Raw genomic sequence first — 21,828 nt, 5'->3', positions numbered from 1 at the left:
CTCAAAATAAATACATAAACTTAAAAAATAAATAAAATAAAGAGATCCAACTATACTCGTACAAGAAATATACCTTGTACAAGTATACCTGAGGCGCCCGGCTGGCTCAGTCGGTTAAGCATCTGACTTGATTTCGGCTCAGTCATAATCTCATGGTTTGTGGGATCAAGCCCTGCTTTGGGGTCTGTGCTGATAGCACAGAGCCTGTTTGGGATTCTCTCTCTCCCTCACTGTATGCCCCTCCCCTGCTCTCTCTCAAAAATAAATGAATTTAAAAAAATACAAACACATTTGAAAGAAGGATGGGAAGAGCTATATTATATATAAACAGCAACTTCCAAAAAGCTGGGTGGCTATGCAAATATTACACTACAGACTTTAGAACAAAAAGTAAAAGTTCCTAGAGATATAGAGCAACATTTCATAAATGATAAAAGGGTCAATCCATCAGGAAGCTATAACAATTGTAAACATTAATGCACCTAATGACAGCATCAAAATATATGAAATAAAAACAGAAATAAAGGGAGAAACAGATAATTCAATAATATTTGGAGAGTTCAATACCCCACTTACAACAGTGGACAGAACAACTCATAGAAGATCAACACAGATGTGACTTTAACAACACTATATAACAACTAGACCTAACAGACATCTACAGAACACTCTACCCAAGGACAAACAATATACATTCTCAAGGGCACACTGACTATTCATCAGGACAGATCATATGCTAGGCTAGAAAACAAACCCTGACAGGGGCACCTAGGTGGCTCAGTCAGTTAAGCTTCCAAGTCTTGATTTTGGCTCAGGTCATGATCTCACAGTTGTGAGATCGAGCCCCAAATCAGGCTCCTTGAAGCCTGCTTGACATTTCTCTGTCACCCTCTCCCTCTGCCCCTCCCTGCTCATGCTCTCAAAAAACAAACAAAAAACTCAAACCTTGATAAATTTTAAAGGACTGAAATAAATTAACACACCTAGATAACCAATGTCTTAAGCCAAAAGAGAAATTAGAAAACACTGAGTGAAATGAAGATATAACATACCAAGACTTATGAGATGCAGCTAAAGGGAGGCTTAGTGGGAAACTTACAGCTTAATTAATGCTTACATTAATAAAGATACTAAATCAATAACCTAACCATCTTAAGATGCTGAAAAAAGATAAAAACTAAGCCTAAAGCAAACAGAAAGGAGGAAATAAAGATCTGAATACATATCAATAAATGAGACCAAAAGCTGGTTCTTTGACACAGTCAACAAAATTGACAAACTTTTAGCTAGACAAACCAAGATAAACAGAAGATTCAAGTTACTAGTGAGAAAGAATAAAAAGGACTATAAGGGAATATTATGAACAACTGTGTGCCAACAAATTACACAGCATGAATGAAATAGGCAGATTCCTAAGAAGACACATACTACTAAAACTGATTCTAGAAGAAATAGATGATCTGAATAGACTTATAAAAAGAATTATTCATCAATAAACCACCCACAGAGCAAAATATGGGCCCACTCCCATGGCTTCACTGCTGAAGTCTATACAACATTTCAAGAAGAATTAATATCAATTCTTCACAGACTCTTCCAAAAAAAACAGAAAAGGAAAACTTCCCTATGCATTATATGACTCTAATATTTCCCTGATAACAAAACCATGACAAAAAAACACTGTATCTTTCATGACTAGGACAGAGGCACTTGGGTGGCTCAGTCAGTTAAGTTTCCTGTCCAACTCTTGGTTTCAGCTCAGGTCATGATCTCACAATTTCATGAGTTTGAGCCCTGCACTGGGCTCCGTGCTAACAGTGCAGAGCCTGCTTGAGATTCTCTGTCTCCCTCTCTCTCTGTCCCTTTCCCACTCCTGCTGTTTCTGTCTGTCTCAAAACAAACTTAAAAAAAAAAATGTTGGGGCTCCTGGTGGCTCAGTTGGTTAAGTGTTCAACTTCAGCTCAGGTCATGACCTCACAGTTCGTGAGTTTGAGCCCTGCGTCAGGCTCTGTGCTGATAGCCTGGAGCCTGGAGCCTGCTTCAGATTCTTGCCTCCCTCTCTCTGGCTCTCTGCCCTTCCCCCACATACGCTCTGTCTCTCAAAAATGTTAAAAAATATTTTGTTAAATAAATAGGACAGAATTCCTAAACAAAAATACCAGCAAAGTGAACCTAGTAACATAAAAAAAGAATTATACACCATGACCAAGTGGTATTTACCTCTGAAATGCAAGGTTGGTAATGTACGAAAATAAATATAATACACATTTAAGTATTAGTAAATATTTAATATATCCAAATTATATCTATAATACTTATATCTAATATTGATATCTAAAGACCAGTAGAATAAAAAAACACAATCTTCTCAATAGATTCAGAAAAAGTATCTGACAATTTCCAACACCCTTCACAATAAAAACACTTAAAAAAAATATCAGAACTTCCTCAACCTGATAAAGTTTTTTCAGTCATGAACAAAATCACAGCTACTATCGTATTTAATGGTGTAATCTACATGCTTTCCTCCTAAGATGAGAAACAAAAGAATTTCTGCTCTCAACACTTCGATTCAACATTATACTGGAGGTTCTAGCCAGAACAATTAGGAAAGAAAAAGAAAAGGCATGCAGTATGAATGACAAGTAAAATTCTTTCTGTAAGCAGATTACATGACCTTATACATAGAAAATCCTAAGGAATCTACCAAATTAGAACTCATAAATGAGTTCAGCAAGGTTGCAGGACACAAAAAATCAACTGTATTTCTCTATACTTGCAATAAGCACATCAAATTTAAACATCTGCATTTGTAATAGCATCAAAAAGAACATACAGGAATAAAGTCAACAAAAAAAAGTGTAAAAGTTATACTATGAAAACTATAAAACACTGTTGAAAGAAATTAAGGATGATCTAAATAAAGGGAAAAATAACCTATATTCACAGATGGACGGTGAAAATTTGTTAAGATGGCAATACTCCCCAAATTGATTTATAGATTCAACACAATCCTATCAGAATGCTAGCTGACTTCTTTGAGACAAGAAGTCAGAATTGACAAGCTGATTTTAAAATTCATAAAGAATGTCAAGGGATTTAGACTAGCCAAACTAAACCTGAAAAAGAAGAAATAAGAGGAAGGACTCTCATTTCCTGATTTTAAAACTTAGGTCAAATTAACAGTAATAGTAATCGAGGGGGGGGGGGTGGGGGGAGAGATCTACAGTAGATAGTAATCAAGGATAGAATTAAGAGTCCAGAAATAAACCCATGTGTCTATAGTCATCTGACTTTTTTTTGACAAGGGTGCTGAGACTATCAGTGGAGAAAGAATGTTCTCTTCAACAGTAGTACTGGGACAACAACTGGATAGCCCCATGCAAAAGAATAAAGTTAGACTCCTACCTCATACCACATATAAAAATTACTAGAAATGGATCAAAGACTTAAATGTAAGAGATAAAACTATAAAACTCTAAGAAGAAAACAGAGATAAATATTCATGACTTTGGATTTGGCAATGTATTCGCAGGACACCAAAAGTATAAGCAACAAAGAAAAAATTGATAAACTGACTTCATCAAAATTAAAAACTTTTATGCTTTAAATAACACTATTAAGTAAGTGAAAAAAAAAACACACAGATGAGTGAAAATATTTGCTAATATCTGACAAGACATTTGCATCCAGAATATATAAAGAACTCCTACAGCTCAACCACAAACAAAAAGCAAACAACCCAATTCAAAGATAGGCAAAGGATTTAAACTGATATTTCACCAAAGAAGATACACAAATGACCAGTAAGCGAATGACTGACTGGGATGGCCAGAATTAAAAACTCAAATAATGATCAATAAAGCACAATAAAAGACACTCAACATCATCAGTCATTAGGGAAATGCATATCAAAACCACTATAATATATCAATACTCACTGGGATGACTATAACAAAAAATAGAAAATAAGTTGGTAAGGATGTAGAGAAACTAGAATTCTCCTGCACTGCTGGTGGGAATGTAAAATTACACAGCTGTTGTGTAAAATATGGCAAGTTTCTCAAAAAATTAAACACAAAATTACCATGTGACCCAGCAATTCCCCTCTTGGGCATATACACAAAAGAATGAAACCAAAAACTCGAAGAGACATTCGTACCCTCATGTCCACAGGAGTGACAGCTAAAAAGTGGAAGCTACCCAAGGGGCCATCAATGGATGAATGGATATACAAAATGTGGTATGTCCATATGATGGGATATTGTGCAGCCTTAAAAAGGAAGGAAGTTACAACTCATGCGATGACACAGATGAAGTCACAAAAAGACAAATATTGTACAATAGTCACAGACGGAAAGTAGAATGGTGGGTGCCAGGAGCTAGGGGGATGGGGAATAGAGAGAACCTACTTAATAAAAAAAGCAGTTTTATTCTGCAGGGATAGAAATGTTTTGGAACAAGATAAAGGTTGAGTGTACAATACTGGGAAAGTACTAAATGCTACTGAACTGTTCATTTAAAAATGGCTAATTTACATTATGTGAATTTCACCTCAGTAAGTTATCTTGAAAAACAAAGTCTGATAACAAAAAGTGTTGACAAAAATGTAGAGAAATCAGGACGTTCGCATACTGCAGGTGGAAATATAAAATGGTGCAGTGACTCTGGAAAAACAGTCTGGCAGTTCCTCAAATGGTTAAACACAGTACGTACCCAGCAATCCACTCTTAGGTATATACCAAAGAGAAATGAAAAATGTGTCCATGCAAAAACTTGTACACAAATGTTCACAGCAGCATTAGTCAAATAGCCAAAAAGTGCAAACACCCAGGTGGCCATTGATGGATAAACAAAATATCATATATTCATACAACAGAATATTTTGTAGGGATGGTTGCGCATTTCTGTAAATACACTAAAAACCACTGAGCTGTACATTTTAAATGAGCGAATATATGGTAGGTGAATTCTATCCCAATAAAACTGTTAAAAGTGTTCTGAGAGTAAGGAAGTAGCTTCTTTACTTTTCCCTCTTATACTCCAAATGGTACTCACCTTTGCCATCACATAAATAGCACACATTAACAACTGGTCCAGATGTCTGTCCATCATAAGCTCAGGACACTGAATTATGGAGAACTCAAAACAGGTCCAGATTTTTTTCCTCAGTTCATCTGAAATATCCAGTTTAGCACAAAGATCCCGAAGGCGGACACCTGCCAAGTGGTACACCTGGTAGATAAACAAAAACATTTCAAACTTTGTTTACCTAACACTTCTATTTACCAAGCTCTGCCCTGGGAAGGGTACATGAAAAATTACCTTTCTAAAGAAAAGCGATAAAGAGCTGGTCTTCCTGGGCCTAATACTGTTGCCAGTTAAAGGTGGGCCTTGTTTCTGCTGGTGTCCACCTGGGGAGATCTGCTGAATGGCCACCTGACCAGGGACTTGCAAAGTTGTTCCTGTCACCTGTGGAGAGCTCAAACTTCCAGTCAGGGCCTGAGCACTAAGGGGCTGGATGGAGCCAGTCACAGCTTGGGCCTGCCCTCCAACATTGACCTGGACTGGGAAGAATGTTATCCCTCCATTTTCATTCGCAATACCTATAATGTGTTAGGAAGAAAATGATGATGATGAAAGGTTCTCCAGGCACGGGTTTCCAATTTCTCCCCTCCCAACCTCCTTCCCCTCTCCACTCTTATCTCATATGGTCATTCCAGCCAAGTCTCAGGTAACTTTCCAATAAAGGCCCCCGACAAAGAACTCAACATCCAACTCTGCCTTCCTCACCTTGTACAGGAATGGTCACTGTTTGTCCATTGTTGGCTGTGACAGTGGCTGTTGCCATGGTGACCAAAGTCTGCCCAGGAACTGGAGTGACAGAAACAGCCTCCCCCGATACATTCTGCACAGGGACGGCATTGACTAGGGGCTGTGGGGGAATGCGCCCAGGTGTCCCTCCATCAGAGGGGCTATCATTCTCGACAAATAACCGCCTTCTGGTGGAGCTGGCTGTCGGGGAGCTGTATCTGTCATATAATGTGGCTGGAGATGTCATGCCTAGGGTCAAAAAAAAAAAAACAAAACAGTTTAACTCAAGGAAACTGAGAAAGTCTTACATCCAAGCTGTTATGTTCAAAACTAATCAGTGTTTGAAATACTTCATAAACAAACATCACAGGGGTCATATCATAGCTCTGTTCAACTAAGGAAAGTTCAACCGAACACTATTAAGAACAAAATTTAAACACAGGAATTCTTCTCTATTTGTTCCACAGTGCTCCCTCCTACATTCCACCTTCTGCTGCATCGAACCAAACTTTGCCCTCCACTGCTACAGGGCCTTGATGATTTAGGGGCAGTTTAAAGAATTACTCTATTTTCCTAGGATACTTTTGACTATATTCAATGTTTACCTGCCACTCGAGTGCAATGTGATTTCACTGTGAAGCCACTACTCGATAAGGGGACATGATGGACTTGATATTACTGTGGTATCATCTGGGAGCATTTTCCCCAGTTTTATAAATTTTCATCTTTGTGTTTTTCCATATATAGAAAATTACTAAGACTCAATAATGTTCTTCAGCAAGAACAGATATATGTGAGTTGGACTCAAGCTTAGTTTATTTTTAAAACTTGAATGAGATGTAATTCACATACATTTTAATCACTTAAACTGTACAATTCAATGGTTTTTGGTATATTATGTTAATTCATTTTTAACAGAAATATATATAATGTATAATTTGCCATTTTAACCATTTTAAGTATACAATTCAGTGGCATTAATTACATTCACAATGTTGTGCAACCATCACCACTGTCTCTTTCTGAAGCTTAATCATCCCAAATAGAAACAAACGTGAACTATTATGGCTCAGTCTGTTGTTAAATATTCACACTAGTGGCTTAATGTTTATGCAGCAATCCCACCCTCTTCCATGTCTGGCTATAAAATCTGCACATCAGTGGGTTTTTAAATTTAAAAATATATTGCAGGGAGTGCCATAAGGGGAGTGACAGGAGCAGTCCTGACAGACCATAGCTTAACATTTCAATTTCTAATGGCACAGAAGCGAACAAACTTACCAGATTTGTATTTGGAACAAAGTGCAGTTGGAAGGAATGCATTATGATCATTATCTTGTAAAGTATTAAGAAACGTCACGAAAATGGAGAAGTGGTAAGTATAAAGAAAATGAAGTTTAAAGGCAAGTCCTAACCCATAGATCAGGGAAGCAGAAAAACAGTTAAGCCATTATGATTCCTCTTCCAAAAAACGAGGAAACTTTCATAGAGATCATCCTTATTTACTGAGTATGCACTGATATAAAGTGATTCCTGATTTTATTCTTTATTATTTTTCTGTTAAAGTTTATCTTGAGAGAGAGAGAGAGAGAGAGAGAGAGAGAGAGAATGTGAGCAAATGGGGGAGGGGCAGAGAGAGAGGGAGAGAGAGAATCCCAAGCAGGCTCCTGTCAGTGCAGAGCTCTAATGGGGCCTGAACTCATGAACCATGAGATCATGACCTGAGCCAAAGTCAGACGCTTAACCGACTGAGCCACCCAGGCACCCAATGATGTCTAATTTTAAAACTGATCTTTCTTCTTATCAATTATATTAAAAGGTTGACCTAGAAACAATAATACCTTCTAATGGCATCCAAGGATTTAGAACTCTCTGAACATAAGCTTAAAGCTTGCACCTGGAAGATGTTACAAAGAACTTCCTGGTGGGGCAGCCTGAGTGGCTTGGTTAGTAGAGCATGCAATCTTGATCTTGGGGTTGTGAGTTCAAGCCTCACAATGGGCAAAGAAGTTACTTAAAAACCAAAAAAGCTGCCTAAATACAACCTTATGAATAGCAAAACTTCTCTTTTCTGTACTTCTTGGGTCAGCACTGCTGTCGTATTAACCAGTGTAGCACAGCTCAACTGACAAGAGTCAAAGCTGAACACACTCGGGCCATTCAGTACTTTTAACTCACTGGCTTGCCTACACCTAATTGCACCATACAGCTCTATCTTTAAGAAGCTTTGCTGTTTCTTCTGATTTTGAAAGTAATACATATTCATCTTAAAAAATTTATAGAAAGCACCTGGAATTCTATCATCCAATAATAATCATTCTTAACAGTTTGGTTTTTCCATTTCAGCCCTTTTGTATGCTTATATGTAAACACACACTTAAAATACAGTAATCACATTAATATACTGTATTCTCTTTGTAAAGCCATTCGTTATTTCATGCATCTTACTGTGTTCCTAAATATTCTTCAAGAGCATTAACTTTTAAGTGATCCATGTGGTACTATAATGCACAGAATATTATCTTCTATATAAACCCTATTAACTTCACTTGTAGTTTTACAGAATTTCAATTCCCAGATATGAGGCTCCCGAATGCTCCCCGTGAGTATTTTATTTTATTTTTATTTAAAAAATTTTTTTTTAGCGTTTATTTTTGAGAGAGACAGAGACAGAATGCAAGTGGGTTAGGGGCAGAGAGAGAGGGAGACACAGAATCCGAAGCAGGCTCCAGGCTCCGAGTCGTCAGCACAGAGTCCGATGTGGGGCTCGAACTCACAGAGCTGTGAGATCATGACCTGAACCGACCAACTGAGCCACCCAGGCACCCCGCCCCCCTAGTATTTTAAACTTACTTCTTCCAAGTCCTCCAGTATCAGCACGAACTTCACTCACCCTTCTGGGAGTCAAAGGAGAGCCAGTGATACAAATATCATCTGCTCTTTCCAGGTTCTGAGGTGGCATAACCTATAAAGAATTATATGCACAGAATATCATTATTCAAAAAAGCATTTTAATTAGAATACAGTAACAATCTGAGGCAAAAGAAAACTTGGCTCATCAGTTATTCAACCTAAATAAAATCAGTTGTCTTTTTCATTTTCATACTGAAGTGGACAAAAATTCTGGCAGGCTTAAAAAATTCAAAACTAATAACAATACTAAATACAAATCCATCTTCATTACCAATTTAGAGAATTAGAATATCAATCACTCTAATGTACAGAAAATTAAGAGAGAATACTGCATTCTTACTCTGTCACTGAAACCTTGGCACAATCACAAATTATTTCTGAGTCATAGCTTTAGGGGTTTCTTCTTAGATACAGGGGTGACTATACCACATCAAACCTAAATGCCACCCTCCCACTTCCCATAAATAAGAAAGACATTAAGTTTCATTGCTCTCGGTGAAACAGGAATATAAATAGACTGATACTGATATACTTTTCTTCTAGAAAGATGCGAAGGTATTTTCACAAACCTCTTCGCAAGTCGGAACCCTGTTTTCATTGTCTCTAATTCTGTCCCAGAGTGGAGACTCTGGTTTCCACGCCAAATGATCCAAGATCTGTTCTTCAATCTGATTAAGGTGTTTTACCACCTCTCTACAAAGACCATCTTCCGCTCTAATGAATACTTCTATCACCTGAAATAACAAAAAATATTCTGGTTTAATAATTTTTTTCACCACAAACTTGTTTAAGTGTGAAGTAAAATGGATACATTTATTCAGATGCTGCTTTATACATGTTTATAGATACATTAATTCATCAAAATTCGAAGCCTAAAGAATAGTACTATTTTGAAATAGCTGGTCTTCCTTTCACTGACTTTATAAATAATTATTATATAAAATGCATGCGGGAATTATATAAAATCTTTGGTATAACAGTATATTTTAAACAATTTTCTAAGAAAAAAGATGCCTACTTATTGAAGTTGAAAAATACTACTCTCAAAACTTCATGTTTAAAAACTCTAGGGCTGTCTGGCTGGCTCAGTCGTAGACCATCTGACTCTTGATCTCAGGGTTATGAGTTCGAGCCCCACGTTAAGTGGTAGAGATTACTTAAAAAAATAATCAAATAAAAACTCTAAACATTCAATCCATACCATTATAAAAGCTGATTTTGCTACTACATTAGAAAGAATTAAGATAAATTCATATACTGAATCAATATCAAGACAGAAACAACTACCAAATCAATGCTATCACTCTGCACCTCTATATAACATGTGAAAGATAATTTTTATTTTCTTCTGAAGGATACTTTCATTGTTATTTCCATAAAATAAAAAAGGTTGCTATATAAGATTAGCTACTGATATGCTTGCCACTTTTTTTGAAGGCTACTTAGCTAATAAAATGAAAGCGTTCTAAAAGCTTTTATCAGATAAAAGGAAGAATCAAATGAAGGTTTTGCCCAAAAACAAGTCTTCATACCATCTTAAAAGAATTTAAATAGCTCTTAAGACTGTTCTATTTCTTCTCTCCAAATAGAGTAGAACTTACTAAATATGTAATTAAAAAGAGAAGAGAAAGGAGTGCCTGGATGGCTCAGTCAGTTGAGCGCTGCACTCTTGACTTTAGCTCAGGTCATGGTCCCACGATTGTGGGATTGAGCCTGGGTCAGGCTCCATGCTGAGCATGGAACCTACTTAAGATTCTCCCTCTCTCTCTCTCTCTCTGTCCCTCTCTCTCCCTCTACCGCTCTCCCCTGTTCAAACCCGCTCTCAAAAAATTGAAAAAAAAAAAAGAAAAGAAAAGAGAAGAAATGTACGTAGGTAGCAAAATGAATTAGCTGCTGAACAACAGGAAGTTCATCTCATCTATAATTTCCTCATAAGTGTCATATTTTTTTAAATACCTTATAAAAATGATAAAGTGGCACATCAAATATTTCAGTAATAAATGGAAAATTCCCAGGAGGCTTATAAGAAAAAGTGACGACCTCAAGGCAGCAGGCCAAAAGCGATCTATGGAATGCATCTTGTTCCAGAATGCCCTACAAAACAAAGTTATTAACATTTAGAAACATAAGCCTACTCTAACAAGACATTTCTTCCCCAGTCAAGTTAAATAAAAATACCAAAGCATGTCATTTTCTGACTTAGAAGTATGTGCTTAACTTCCTTATAAAACTTTTCTTAACTTTATAAATAAGACCATGTTTTAGCAAAAACAAGTATTAAAAGAATGTATATGAACTTTTAAAAATCTTACATATTGTAAAATATAGGTAATAAAAAATTACATCCCTAATAAAAATATACATACACCCTGCTGCTTAGAGGAATAATAATATGGAAAGATGTTACAAAACAGTATTTATAGTTAGAGGCCACTCTCATAAAAAGACAGCTGGAAGGAAGGCAGGTGACTGGTTAGATCGTCATGGACCAAAAGTCAACACGTTTATCTCAGGACACATAATCACATTTTCCTTTTTGTTTTTGCTTATTAATTTTCCAACTCTATACATAAACATTTACTATTTTTGAATTAAAAAGTTATTTAGACACCAAAAACATAGGTAACAGGAGAAAAAAACGGATAAACTGGACTTCATCAAAATTAAAATCTTTTGGGGGTGACTGTGTGGCTCAATTGGTTGAGCATCCAACCTCAGCTCAGATCATGATCTCATGGTTCATGAGTTCGAGCCCCATGTTGGGCTCTGTGCTAACAGCATGGAGCCTGGAACCTGCTTCAGATTCTGTGTCTCCCTCTCTCTCTCTACCACTCCCCTGCTTGTGCACACTCACTCGCTCTCTCAAAAATAAACATTTTTAAAAATATTAAAACCTTTTTTGTATCAAAGGACACCATCAATGAAGTAAAAACCCACAGAACGGGAGAAAATATTTGCAAATCATGTATCTGATAAGGGATTAATATCCAGACTATATAAAGAACTCCTACAACTTGACAAAAGGCAGACAATACTACTGAATATTATGGATAATATTCCGAATATTATTCAGTCTTAAAAAGGAATAAAGTTCTGACACATATTATAACATGGATGAACCTTGAAAACATGATGCCAAGTAAAATAAATGAGACACAAAAGAATAAATATTGTATGATTATACCTAGAATAGGTAAATTCGTGGAGACAAAGTAGAGATTACCAGGAGCTGGAGAGAGAAGTGAATGGGGAGTCACTGTTTAATGGGTACAGACTTCCAGTTTGGAATAATGAAAAAGTTTTAAAGATGGCTAGTGGTAAGGGTTGCATAACACCATGAATGTACTTAATGCTGTTGAATTATACATTTAAAAATGCTTAAAATGTTAAATGTTATGTATATTTTACAATAAAAAAGTTGTTTTAATAAGTTTCTTAAGTGAGTATACACGTATCCAATAATTATTATCACCCCCTAAATGGCAGCTATGTTTTATACACCCTTCTGTATATTTCAAAGTTTAAAAATCTGTCATTAACAACTTTTAAATTCCAACAGTCATAATTTTACATATAAAAAAGAAATGTAAATAATTACAAGAAATTAGAACAATTACCAATTTTAAAATTTTCCTAAAATGTTACTTTAAAAAATAGTTTTTAGGGCGCCTGGGTGGCTCAGTCAGTTGAGTGTCCAACTCTTGATGTTGGTTCAGGTCATGATCTCAAGGTTCGTGAGATGGAGCCCTGCCTCAGGCTCTGCACTGATAATGCAGAGCCTGCCTGGGATTCTCTCTCTTCCTCTCTCTCTGCCCCTTCTGCTCTCTCTCTCTCAAAATAAATAAATACTTTATGAAAAAAAAAAGTTTTTAAAAATTTTTATTGATGGCATTTAAGTAAATACCACTTATTTCAAAATCAATTTATATTTGGCTAGTAAAATCTACAAAAAGTAATCACCTTCATCAAAGAGCACTGGTTGAATGTTGATGCTAAAGTCCTATCGAGTCAACACTCAACTTATTCTTGCTACACAAGGCTTGTCAGGAGAGTATACAGGTTAATAAGTTCATGTATTCTAAAAACTCAATTCAGGTTAAGTCTGAATGTTTCAATCCTTTTTTAAAAATGTTTATTTATTTATTGGGGAATAGGGGCAGAGAGAGAGAGAGGGAGAGAAAGAGAATCCCAAGCAGGCTCCCCACTGTCAGCCCAGAGGTTAACACAGGGTTCAAACCCACGAACTGTGGGATCATGAGCTGAGTCAAAATCAATAGTCGGAAGCTTAACTGACTGAGTCACCCAGAAGCTCCTGAATGTTTTAATCCTTGACTACAGAGTCTTACGGCCCATAGAAACCATGAGTTATAGCACATGGCCTACTGCACTCAGAAACACTAAGTGGGGTAAGGAGACTCAGAACACAAGTTTCCTTAGGTGCCAATCACTCCCTCAGAGCCATGGTTTTGTCTTTGTTTTGTTTAGTTTGGGTTCTGTATGGGTAGGGCCAAAAGGGAATTAAATTTTATTGTGCTGATCAATACACTGGTCATTTACTCACAGATAAATCCATGTCTCCCAGTCTTTTCTGTTCCTGTTCAATAACTGATTCTAATACTTTATAGTAGAGCATTTCTGCAAAACGAAAATGTTTGCTGGCAATTTCTGCATAAATAATAAAAGAAACAGTCACATGCAAAGAAATTATTGTAGAAAGTGAGAGTTTATCCCATCCCCTGCCCACGAAATAAAATATAAAAACCAACCAATTACTTCCTATACATGCACTTCTTACACCTGCTGTTCCCATCATTCCTAAGATTTCTTAATTTTCTTCATGGTAACCATACTAACACTCAAAATTTTCTAAAATTATGAAATGAAATTTGCACTGAGAAAACTGTAATAGCATTCCATTAAGAGTTTTTTGGGTTTTTTTTGTAAGTTTGAATTGAACAGCTGTATGCTAGGAGGTATACAATTGGTTTGCTATTCTACTCATACTTGGTTCTAATTCATAACATCAAACAACTTCTAGAACAGGTCTGAGCATGAAACAGCTATATCTTCTGAACTTATTCTTAATATTTTAAAGAATCACTATACTTCTATATTTAATAGTATCTAGTCTACAAGTGAAACTAAAGATTTTGCAAACAAAGTACCAGAAGTCCAACCAGTCTAAAATTTCTCTTATGGAGAAAGGCCCAGAAACTACTTGGTTGACAAAAAAAAATTGGATATCCATATCTCAGACCTCAATCTAAAGTCATAAATCCTTTCTTCATCTTTCTGATTTAGTTACCAAGAAAGGACCCTGTAGTTAAACTTCAAAAATGAACAATACAGACAATATTAAGCTGTACCTTTAGTTGAATTACTGAAATCCTCATCTGGCTGGGAATGCTGAGAATATATTTCATACATTTCTTTCAATCTGTTGGCAATAGCCTGTGTTGGATCCCTGGAACATGTCCTAAAATTTTTAAAAAAAATTTTTTTAAATTAAAAAAAAAAAAAAGTATCCAACTTAAAGGTCTTGCTGAGTCACAAATAAACTGTGTATAATTCTGTAGTTTTACTAACCTATAAATATAAAATACTTTGAACAGAAACTACACCTCCCAAAGTATTCTAGGAGACGCCATACTTCCTTATCGCAGGTGCTGGTACTCCCGTTTTGCATGAAAAAAATGTATCTTGTGTGGAGCTGCATGCAGTTAAATTTAGCATTCTTGACTGGCCCCCATCTACCCTACACATCTACAATCACTGATAACAAACAAAACTGCCTTCAATTGTTTCCTCAGAGGGCAATACAAGTCCCATTAGGAACTCCTGGAAGAAAACAGAATGAAGGGGTGTATAAACTATACTACAGACTCATAGAAACCATTACTGGCACTTTTCATTTTTTCCTCCAAAGCGAGGTGTATTTCATTGACTTTTTTTCAACTTGAAAGGCAATATATATTCAATGCAGAAGCAGTAAACAAATTATCAGCAGTTGTTAACAACTATGTTTCTTTTTTTTTTTTTTAGGAATTAATACATCCTTTTAAAACTCATTTTTAAATATGTTTAAGGCGTAAAATTCCTAGTAGGGATTCCTAGTAATTGCTACTAGGAAAACCCCACCTGAATGAATAGCCAGTGGCAAACCACTATAAAATGTTTTGGTTGCATGTGGGGCAGAGGGGTAGAGACCATCTTCATAGCACCCCAGCTCCACGAGGTCAGTACACAGGTCTGTACTACTGTGACGCCCATGAGGTGATTTAAGTTGCTTTTCCTTCTGCAAGGGTTTTACTTGTCAGAAAGGCATTATGCTTGACCTCCAAATTTGACAATTTACCGAGGAGATTCATAACCTTTGGGTTGCTCTGATATCTGACACATTTGCTGGATTCTCGGCCATATCCTGGAAGGCCACCGGAGCTTCTGGATCCTGCATGGCTGTAAGAACCTTTGGATCACTATGAACTTCACTGAGCCCAGGCATTCCTGCCATTCCAGGCTTGCCCCCAGGAAAGCACCTAGAAAAGAGCCAATTTGAGCTTCTGTCATCTAGCTTCTTCCTCTCTCCAGGTTCTCTCATATTCTTCCCAAGCCTTCTCAACCCTACTTTCTATTCTTCCTTTGATCTCTCGCTCTTCGTGTTTTCACTCTCCACTTTTTCACTCATACCTTCTGGTTTTTTTTGGTTTTTTTTTTTAATGTTTATTTATTTTTGAGACAGAGAGAGACAGAGCATGAACGGGGGAGGGTCAGAGAGACAGGGAGACACAGAATCCGAAACAGGCTCCAGGCTCCGAGCTGTCAGCACAGAGCCCGACGCGGGGCTTGAACCCACAGACTGCGAGATCATGACCTGAGCCAAGTCGGACGCTCAACCGACTGAGCCACCCAGGCGCCCCACCTTCTCTGATGTTTGGCAATTTTCTGGGCCCTCACCGATCTTCTCTCAGCATCGCACTAGCATCTTCATCATAGTCCAGTTTACAAGCAAGGGCAAGGTCACGTGCTGCTTCTTCTCAATGGCCCAGAAGCCTGGGCTTTCCCATGCCACTTGTAATGCTGAGCTGAGTCAGGATTTATTTCCATAGCTCTATCACAGTCTTGGATGGCAGTGTTTGGCATCTGTAATTTAATGAAGACACTGGCTTTCCTGGCACACAGAATGGCCAAGCGAGGATTCAGCTTGATGGCATCTGGGTACAAATCAATGGCCTTTTGCAACTCATCATCATTTAGGGCATCCAATGACAGCCACTATTTCATCATTTGCTGGATCCATCATTTCCCCACTCATCTCTATATTTTCATCTCCCATTTCTTGAGGGGCATTGTTATCTGGTTCAATCACAACTTCACTGTCAATTTCTAGATGACTTTCCTTGCTTGATGGTTCATCTGTCTTATGTTTTCCTCCACCTTCTTACTAGCTGTTTTTTCTTCACTGTAGCAGGTGGTATTTAACTCGCCACGCTCACCACCCATTCTCAGGAAGTGCATTTCCTTGGTGTGCAGAACACTCAGGTCCTGCTTACACATTTTCATGAAGGCCTGAAGTTCGTTCACTTTGCACGGGGTCCACAGGCCAGAGGCTGTGGCCCGGCCCAATTCCAGGTGTGGGTGCTATGTAGAAGCAACTGTGATTTTATTTTGATCACAAATATAAAATTGTAGCAAGTTTAGAAAATTGTAAAGAAAATAAAAATCAGTTATAATCCTGCTAGAGGTAGCTACTGACTATCATACACAAACAGAATTTTATTTATGAACACACTCACAGGTACCTTTTTACAGAAAATAGGAGTCTTTGGTTTTACTTAGCGTTTACTGGAAATATTCAACCCCACTAATGGTGTCTAAGATTAAAGAAGCTCCTACACCTGGAAAGAGATCTGGACGCTATAAAGTCAGTCTTCTAAAATGTATTTATAAAATGCTTCTGTATTCTAGGCCAACAAGGTCCATCTGCGGAAGAGGCCATACAGACTCAGCCTGTTGGGTATTAATCACAGTCAAGTTATGAATAAAGCAGACTTCATGAAAATGTGAAGGGAAATTAGTCAACCTTGGTATTTAATAAGTCTAGCTGTGAGTAGGAAATTACTAGTGTATACTGGGCCTCCTTATACTATACCACCAGAAATAAAATAGGCTCCTATAGGATCTATGTCATCAAATCCGATACTTTTTAGGACAGAGGGGCCTTGGAGGTAATATTTTCAAATAAACTTGCAAAAAACTGTGCACAGGTAATAAAATCCAGTCTATCAGGCTTTTCACTAGGGCTCACTGATATTTCTACCAGTCTCCGGCAGATCAAAGGACTAAAAGCAGTTAACTTCCTTTTCACACTAAGGGTATTTTACACAACTTACAAAAGTTATGGTGGTTTGACACTGATTATGAATGTAACTGTTTTATCTTTTAAAATCTGACCTACCCCTCAGAAATTTGCTCAGGTCCGATCTTCTTCATGAAGTCCTTCGACAACTGCTATTTTTATTGATCCCCGCCCCCTGCCCTGCTTCCTGAAATCTTAAGATAGAACATTTGGTAACAGTTTGGTGCCTTATTCTACAGTGTCTAGTGTTGTTAATTACTGTCTCCTCTACTACACAGAAGAAATCTGAGTGCTACGAACTGAATATTTGTGCTCCGCCTCCAAATTCCTATGTTGAAACCTAATGCCCAATGTGATGGTGTTTGGCTGTGGGGCATGTGGGAGCTGATCAGGTCATGAAAGTGGAGCCCTCATGAATGGGATTAGTGCTCTTATAAAAGAGGCCCTAGAAAGCTTCCTTGCCTCCTCGCTCATTGTGAGGACAGTAAAAAGACAGCTGTCTATGAACCAGGAAGCAGTTCTCACCAGACACTGAATCTTGGAACCTTGATCTTGGACTTCCAGCCTCTAGAACTGTAAAAAATTAATTACTGTTGTTTATAAGCCACCAGTCTATGGTAGTCTGTGATAACAGCTGGAACACACTGAGATACTGAGGAACACACTGAGGAAAAATGATCACCAACATAGACGGTGACCTATGTCCTCTACAGACTAATAACACGTCTGAGCATGCAACTGGTATAAAATTAATAATGGGTGAATTAAGCCACTAAAAAGTAAAAAAAAAAAAAAAAAATTAAAATAGAAAATGGTCAACAATCAAATCTTAGAAGGCAAGAAGGGCTCAAACCCACCTTAGAATCTGTTCCAATTTCTCACTTGGCGCATTCTTGAGGCCTGTGAGCATGGTGTGAAGACGACTCAAGCTGTGTGTTGCTGTAGAAACTGGGGTCACACAAGGGCTGTTATCCTTGACGTACCTCACACCAGTCAGTGGTGTGGAGATCCTAAGTGCTTTAGACTAAATGGGGGCGGGGGGGGGGGGGGGGGAGAAGACTATTTTAGATTAGAATGACTTTCAGTTACTTCACAAATGAGAATTCAAACCAATCAGACTTCATCAATAAATTTTAATGATTCAAATATCTCCATTCTTGGAATCTGAACATAACACCACTAGGAGCCACCACCCTCCATGTGAAGACGTGTGAAAGGACAATTTGTATTTTAGCCAACTAGAAAGTCTGTCTCTTAAAAATTAAACCCTAAGACAAGGCATACTTCCCGCACTTCCCTGTCATCCCTACTTTAGGCCTAAACCTGAAGGCACCAACAAGGAATATACAGTAAAGAGCATCGCTGAGAAACAGCATTTCACAGCTGCCACCCACCACTTTTTTGTAACTACTCAAAGATTGACAAAGGAAAGCTGTGAACTAACCCCGGCCCAAATGAATTCCATGATTTAACAAAAGCCCATCTAAATCATCAGATCTGCTTCAGAGACATGGAACAAAACAAACATTCCTAGATGAGAAAACAGCCTGACACAGAATGGCCTTCAGTCTTCTTGCCCCTCCTTTACCTATAGTTATTAGAATCTATCAGTTCCCCCCTACTCAAGTCTACAGATCTTCAGGGAAATAAATTTAAGTCAACATTCCCGAATATAAATATGAAAAAGATAGGACTTAATATCTGAGAATTTAAGCATGACTACATATGCTAATAAAACATCTTTTCTATTTCTTCGAATAAACTCTGAAAGGTTAAGAGAGCTTAAGAGTGTCTTTTATTATTTTTTTTAATGTTTATTTATTTATTTTGAGAGAGAGAGAGAGAGAGAGAGCGCACACACAAGCAGGGGAGGGGCAGAGAGAGAGGGAGACAGAGAATCTCAAGCAAGCTCTGCACTGTCAGCACAGAGCCCAATGCGGGGCTCAAACTCAGGAACCGTGAGATCATGACCAGAGCTGAAACCAAGAGCCAGACACTTTAACCAACTAAGCCATCCAGGTGCCCCAGGAGTGTTTTTTAACATTCAAGATAAACTGTGTTTCCCCACGTAGCTAAGTATATTAATTCTAGAGATAGCTATAAAAACACCTAGTAAAATTTTCACCTGGCAAAACAGACTACTCAAGTTTAAGGAGATACAGATACGCAGAGGAATTTGCCATACAGATATAACTCTACACATACAGATATAAATCTACATGTTTTCTGTGACTTAAACAGGAGAGAGCCAAGACCTCCACTTGGTTTCAAAGAAATTAATTCTACAACTTTTTTAGGTCAATAAGACAATCTGGGTGGATTAACTACATTCAGAAGGCTATTCCCTGCTCTACACGTCTTTTCCTACAGCCAGCTTCTTCCCTGTATATAAACCAGTGCTTTGCTGGGAGGGAAAAACACCTTGCACGTGCACAGCAAAAGCAACAGCAGCATCTCCCACTGCCCACAGACATCAATGCTTCCACACAGGGAACGAGGTATGACTGCCACAAACAGCTTTCTGCCCACAGTTCTCAAGGTCAGCATACAGCTTCTCGGCAGCACTGTTTAGCTCTTGGCTTAAAGCTTCCTGGGCATTCTGATCAAGAGGAGTCTTTCTTTGACTCAGGTATAAATATTGCTATTTTTGAAACTTTAGAACTTTCCTTCTCCAAGTAAACACTTCTAAACTTTGGAGTGCCCCAGAGCTCTGTCCTTAGACCTCTTCCATTCTCTATCAACTCACATAGTCACTCTTCATGGCTTTAAAAGCCATCTATATCCTGATGTCTCCAGAGTAGACACACACACACAGCCCTAACTTCTGCTATGAACACCAATCTTGTACATCCAAACTGCCGACTCCACTTGTCTACGAGGATGCCTAAAAAGATATCTCAAATAACATACCATCATAACGCCATCTCTGAGTTTTTTCCCTGAATAAATGTCAATAATAAATGTTCATGGAATGCCTACTATGTGCCAGGCACTGAACACAGCACTGGTCACAGCCCTCATGAAGTTTATGTTTTAATGCAGGAGACCCATAACAAACGATTCTTTTTTCCCATCTTTGTATTTATCTATCTACTTACTGTCAGACAAACAATTCTTTCTACCCACCCACTTACCTTAAGACAGTGACAAATACTAAGAGGAACACTAATCACAGAGTAAAAGGGGAAGGAAGTGCTGAAGGTTGGGGAGGATGTCAGTGGTTATTATTCTATGCAGTGGTCAGTCTATCAGAGACCTGAATGTAGTGAGGAAATAAACCACATGAATATCCTGAAGAAACATGTTCTAGGCAGAGAAAACAGCAAGAGCAAAGGCTTTGAGTTGGGGTATGCTCGGCATATCTGAAGAAGGAGAACAGAGGTTAATGTGACGAGCACAATGGGTGAGGAGGAGAGTGGTAGGAGATGAATTCAGAGAGGCAGCGGGCTACATCACTAAAGACCTCAGAGGCCTTTGGAAGGACTTCAGCTTTTATACCATTTATGCAACTGGAGTCATCGCCATTATCTTTCTCTCACACCCTGGATCCAAGCCATCAGGAAATCCTGTGGGTCCTGTCTCCAAAACACAGCCCCAATACCACCATTGCTCTGATCCAAACCACCATGAGCTATCACCAGAACCAGTGTGACAGCCTCTTAATTCCCTACTTCTACCCTGGCCCCTGCCAAACACCCCCTACAAGACCTTGAAAAATGCAGATCAGACTAATTCAGTCACTGTTTTCCATAACACCTTCCTAACGGCTTTCCTATCAGAGCAAAAGCAAACATTCTTACCAGAGCTTCCAAAGCCCTACAAGGTCTACCCTGCCCCCACCCCCACCTCACTTTTCAACCACTCTCTCACTCAATTCCTACCACAGTGCTCTCTCATCATTCCTCCAAAAAGCCAGTCGAGCTCCTACCACAAGCCTTGGCACATGCTATTCTCTGGGCTTCAAACACATTCCTCGGCTAGTCACATGATTTGCTTCCTCACTTCACGTCTCTGTTGATGTTACCCCCTCGGAGATGTCTTTCCTCACCGCCCTATCCATAGCAGCCCAAGGCTCACCCGTTCTCCCTTTCTCCCCACGCTCTGAACTACTACCCTATTTGACTTCTCTTTATACACTATCATCCGACGTCCAATATATTCACTTGTTTGGTTATCTATTGTCCATCTCCCCACACTGAAATATAAAACAAGGTATTCATGGCTATTGTGTTCACTGCTGTATCACCAGTATGCAGGACACAATCTGGCGTGTGGAATACCTTTAGAATATTTACTGAATGAATAAGCAAACCAGGCTTAAATCTGGTCTTACAGGTGAGTTACCCCTTGGAAATATACACACTGCCTTTGAAAGCACTTGTCAGAAGCTGTGTATTTTCTGTGAACATCACACAATAGAAGAGAAACTCTTAGCCTCCACCATCCTAACTGTATGCATGAAGTAACACCTGAAATTCAATGATCCTGAATGTCAATTTAACGGAATTTTCCTAAAGACTATAGATGATCAGTTTCTCTAGTGTCTAGATGAAGGTACCATTCAGATCAATTGACATTTTCTAAGATGCTTACTACATTCAATATGTAAAGACTGTACATTACTGGCCCATTTTTTTTTTTTTAAACCAACAGTTATATCAGCATGATACATTCATTTAAATTTATATCAAAGGCTCTTTCTCTCAGATCCAACCGAAAACTTGGAAAGTTGATGTTAACAAAAA

The 21,828-nt window shown here is 38.1% G+C and overlaps 1 protein-coding gene and 1 pseudogene across 8 annotated transcripts in view; both read right to left on the bottom strand.

Annotated features, from left to right (window-relative positions):
- The window catches only part of RBL2 (RB transcriptional corepressor like 2), a 62,814-nt gene that overhangs the window by 22,864 nt on the left and 18,122 nt on the right, over positions 1 to 21,828 (bottom strand). For all 8 annotated transcript variants that reach the window (XM_042970526.1, XM_042970524.1, XM_042970523.1 and 5 more), the window contains 9 exons: positions 17,941 to 18,107; positions 14,094 to 14,203; positions 13,289 to 13,392; positions 10,684 to 10,821; positions 9,297 to 9,461; positions 8,668 to 8,779; positions 5,794 to 6,063; positions 5,326 to 5,606; positions 5,059 to 5,235 (listed from right to left, as the gene is read on the bottom strand). In XM_042970526.1, coding sequence (XP_042826460.1) covers positions 5,059 to 5,235; positions 5,326 to 5,606; positions 5,794 to 6,063; positions 8,668 to 8,779; positions 9,297 to 9,461; positions 10,684 to 10,821; positions 13,289 to 13,392; positions 14,094 to 14,203; positions 17,941 to 18,107 — 1,524 coding nt within the window. The remainder of the gene's footprint in view (positions 1 to 5,058; positions 5,236 to 5,325; positions 5,607 to 5,793; positions 6,064 to 8,667; positions 8,780 to 9,296; positions 9,462 to 10,683; positions 10,822 to 13,288; positions 13,393 to 14,093; positions 14,204 to 17,940; positions 18,108 to 21,828) is intronic.
- Positions 15,592 to 17,557, bottom strand: LOC102969436 (annotated as a pseudogene).

Source organism: Panthera tigris, chromosome E2 (assembly GCF_018350195.1).
Source record: "Panthera tigris isolate Pti1 chromosome E2, P.tigris_Pti1_mat1.1, whole genome shotgun sequence".
NCBI lineage: Eukaryota > Metazoa > Chordata > Mammalia > Carnivora > Felidae > Panthera > Panthera tigris.
This window is presented reverse-complemented; position numbering and strand designations above follow the sequence as displayed.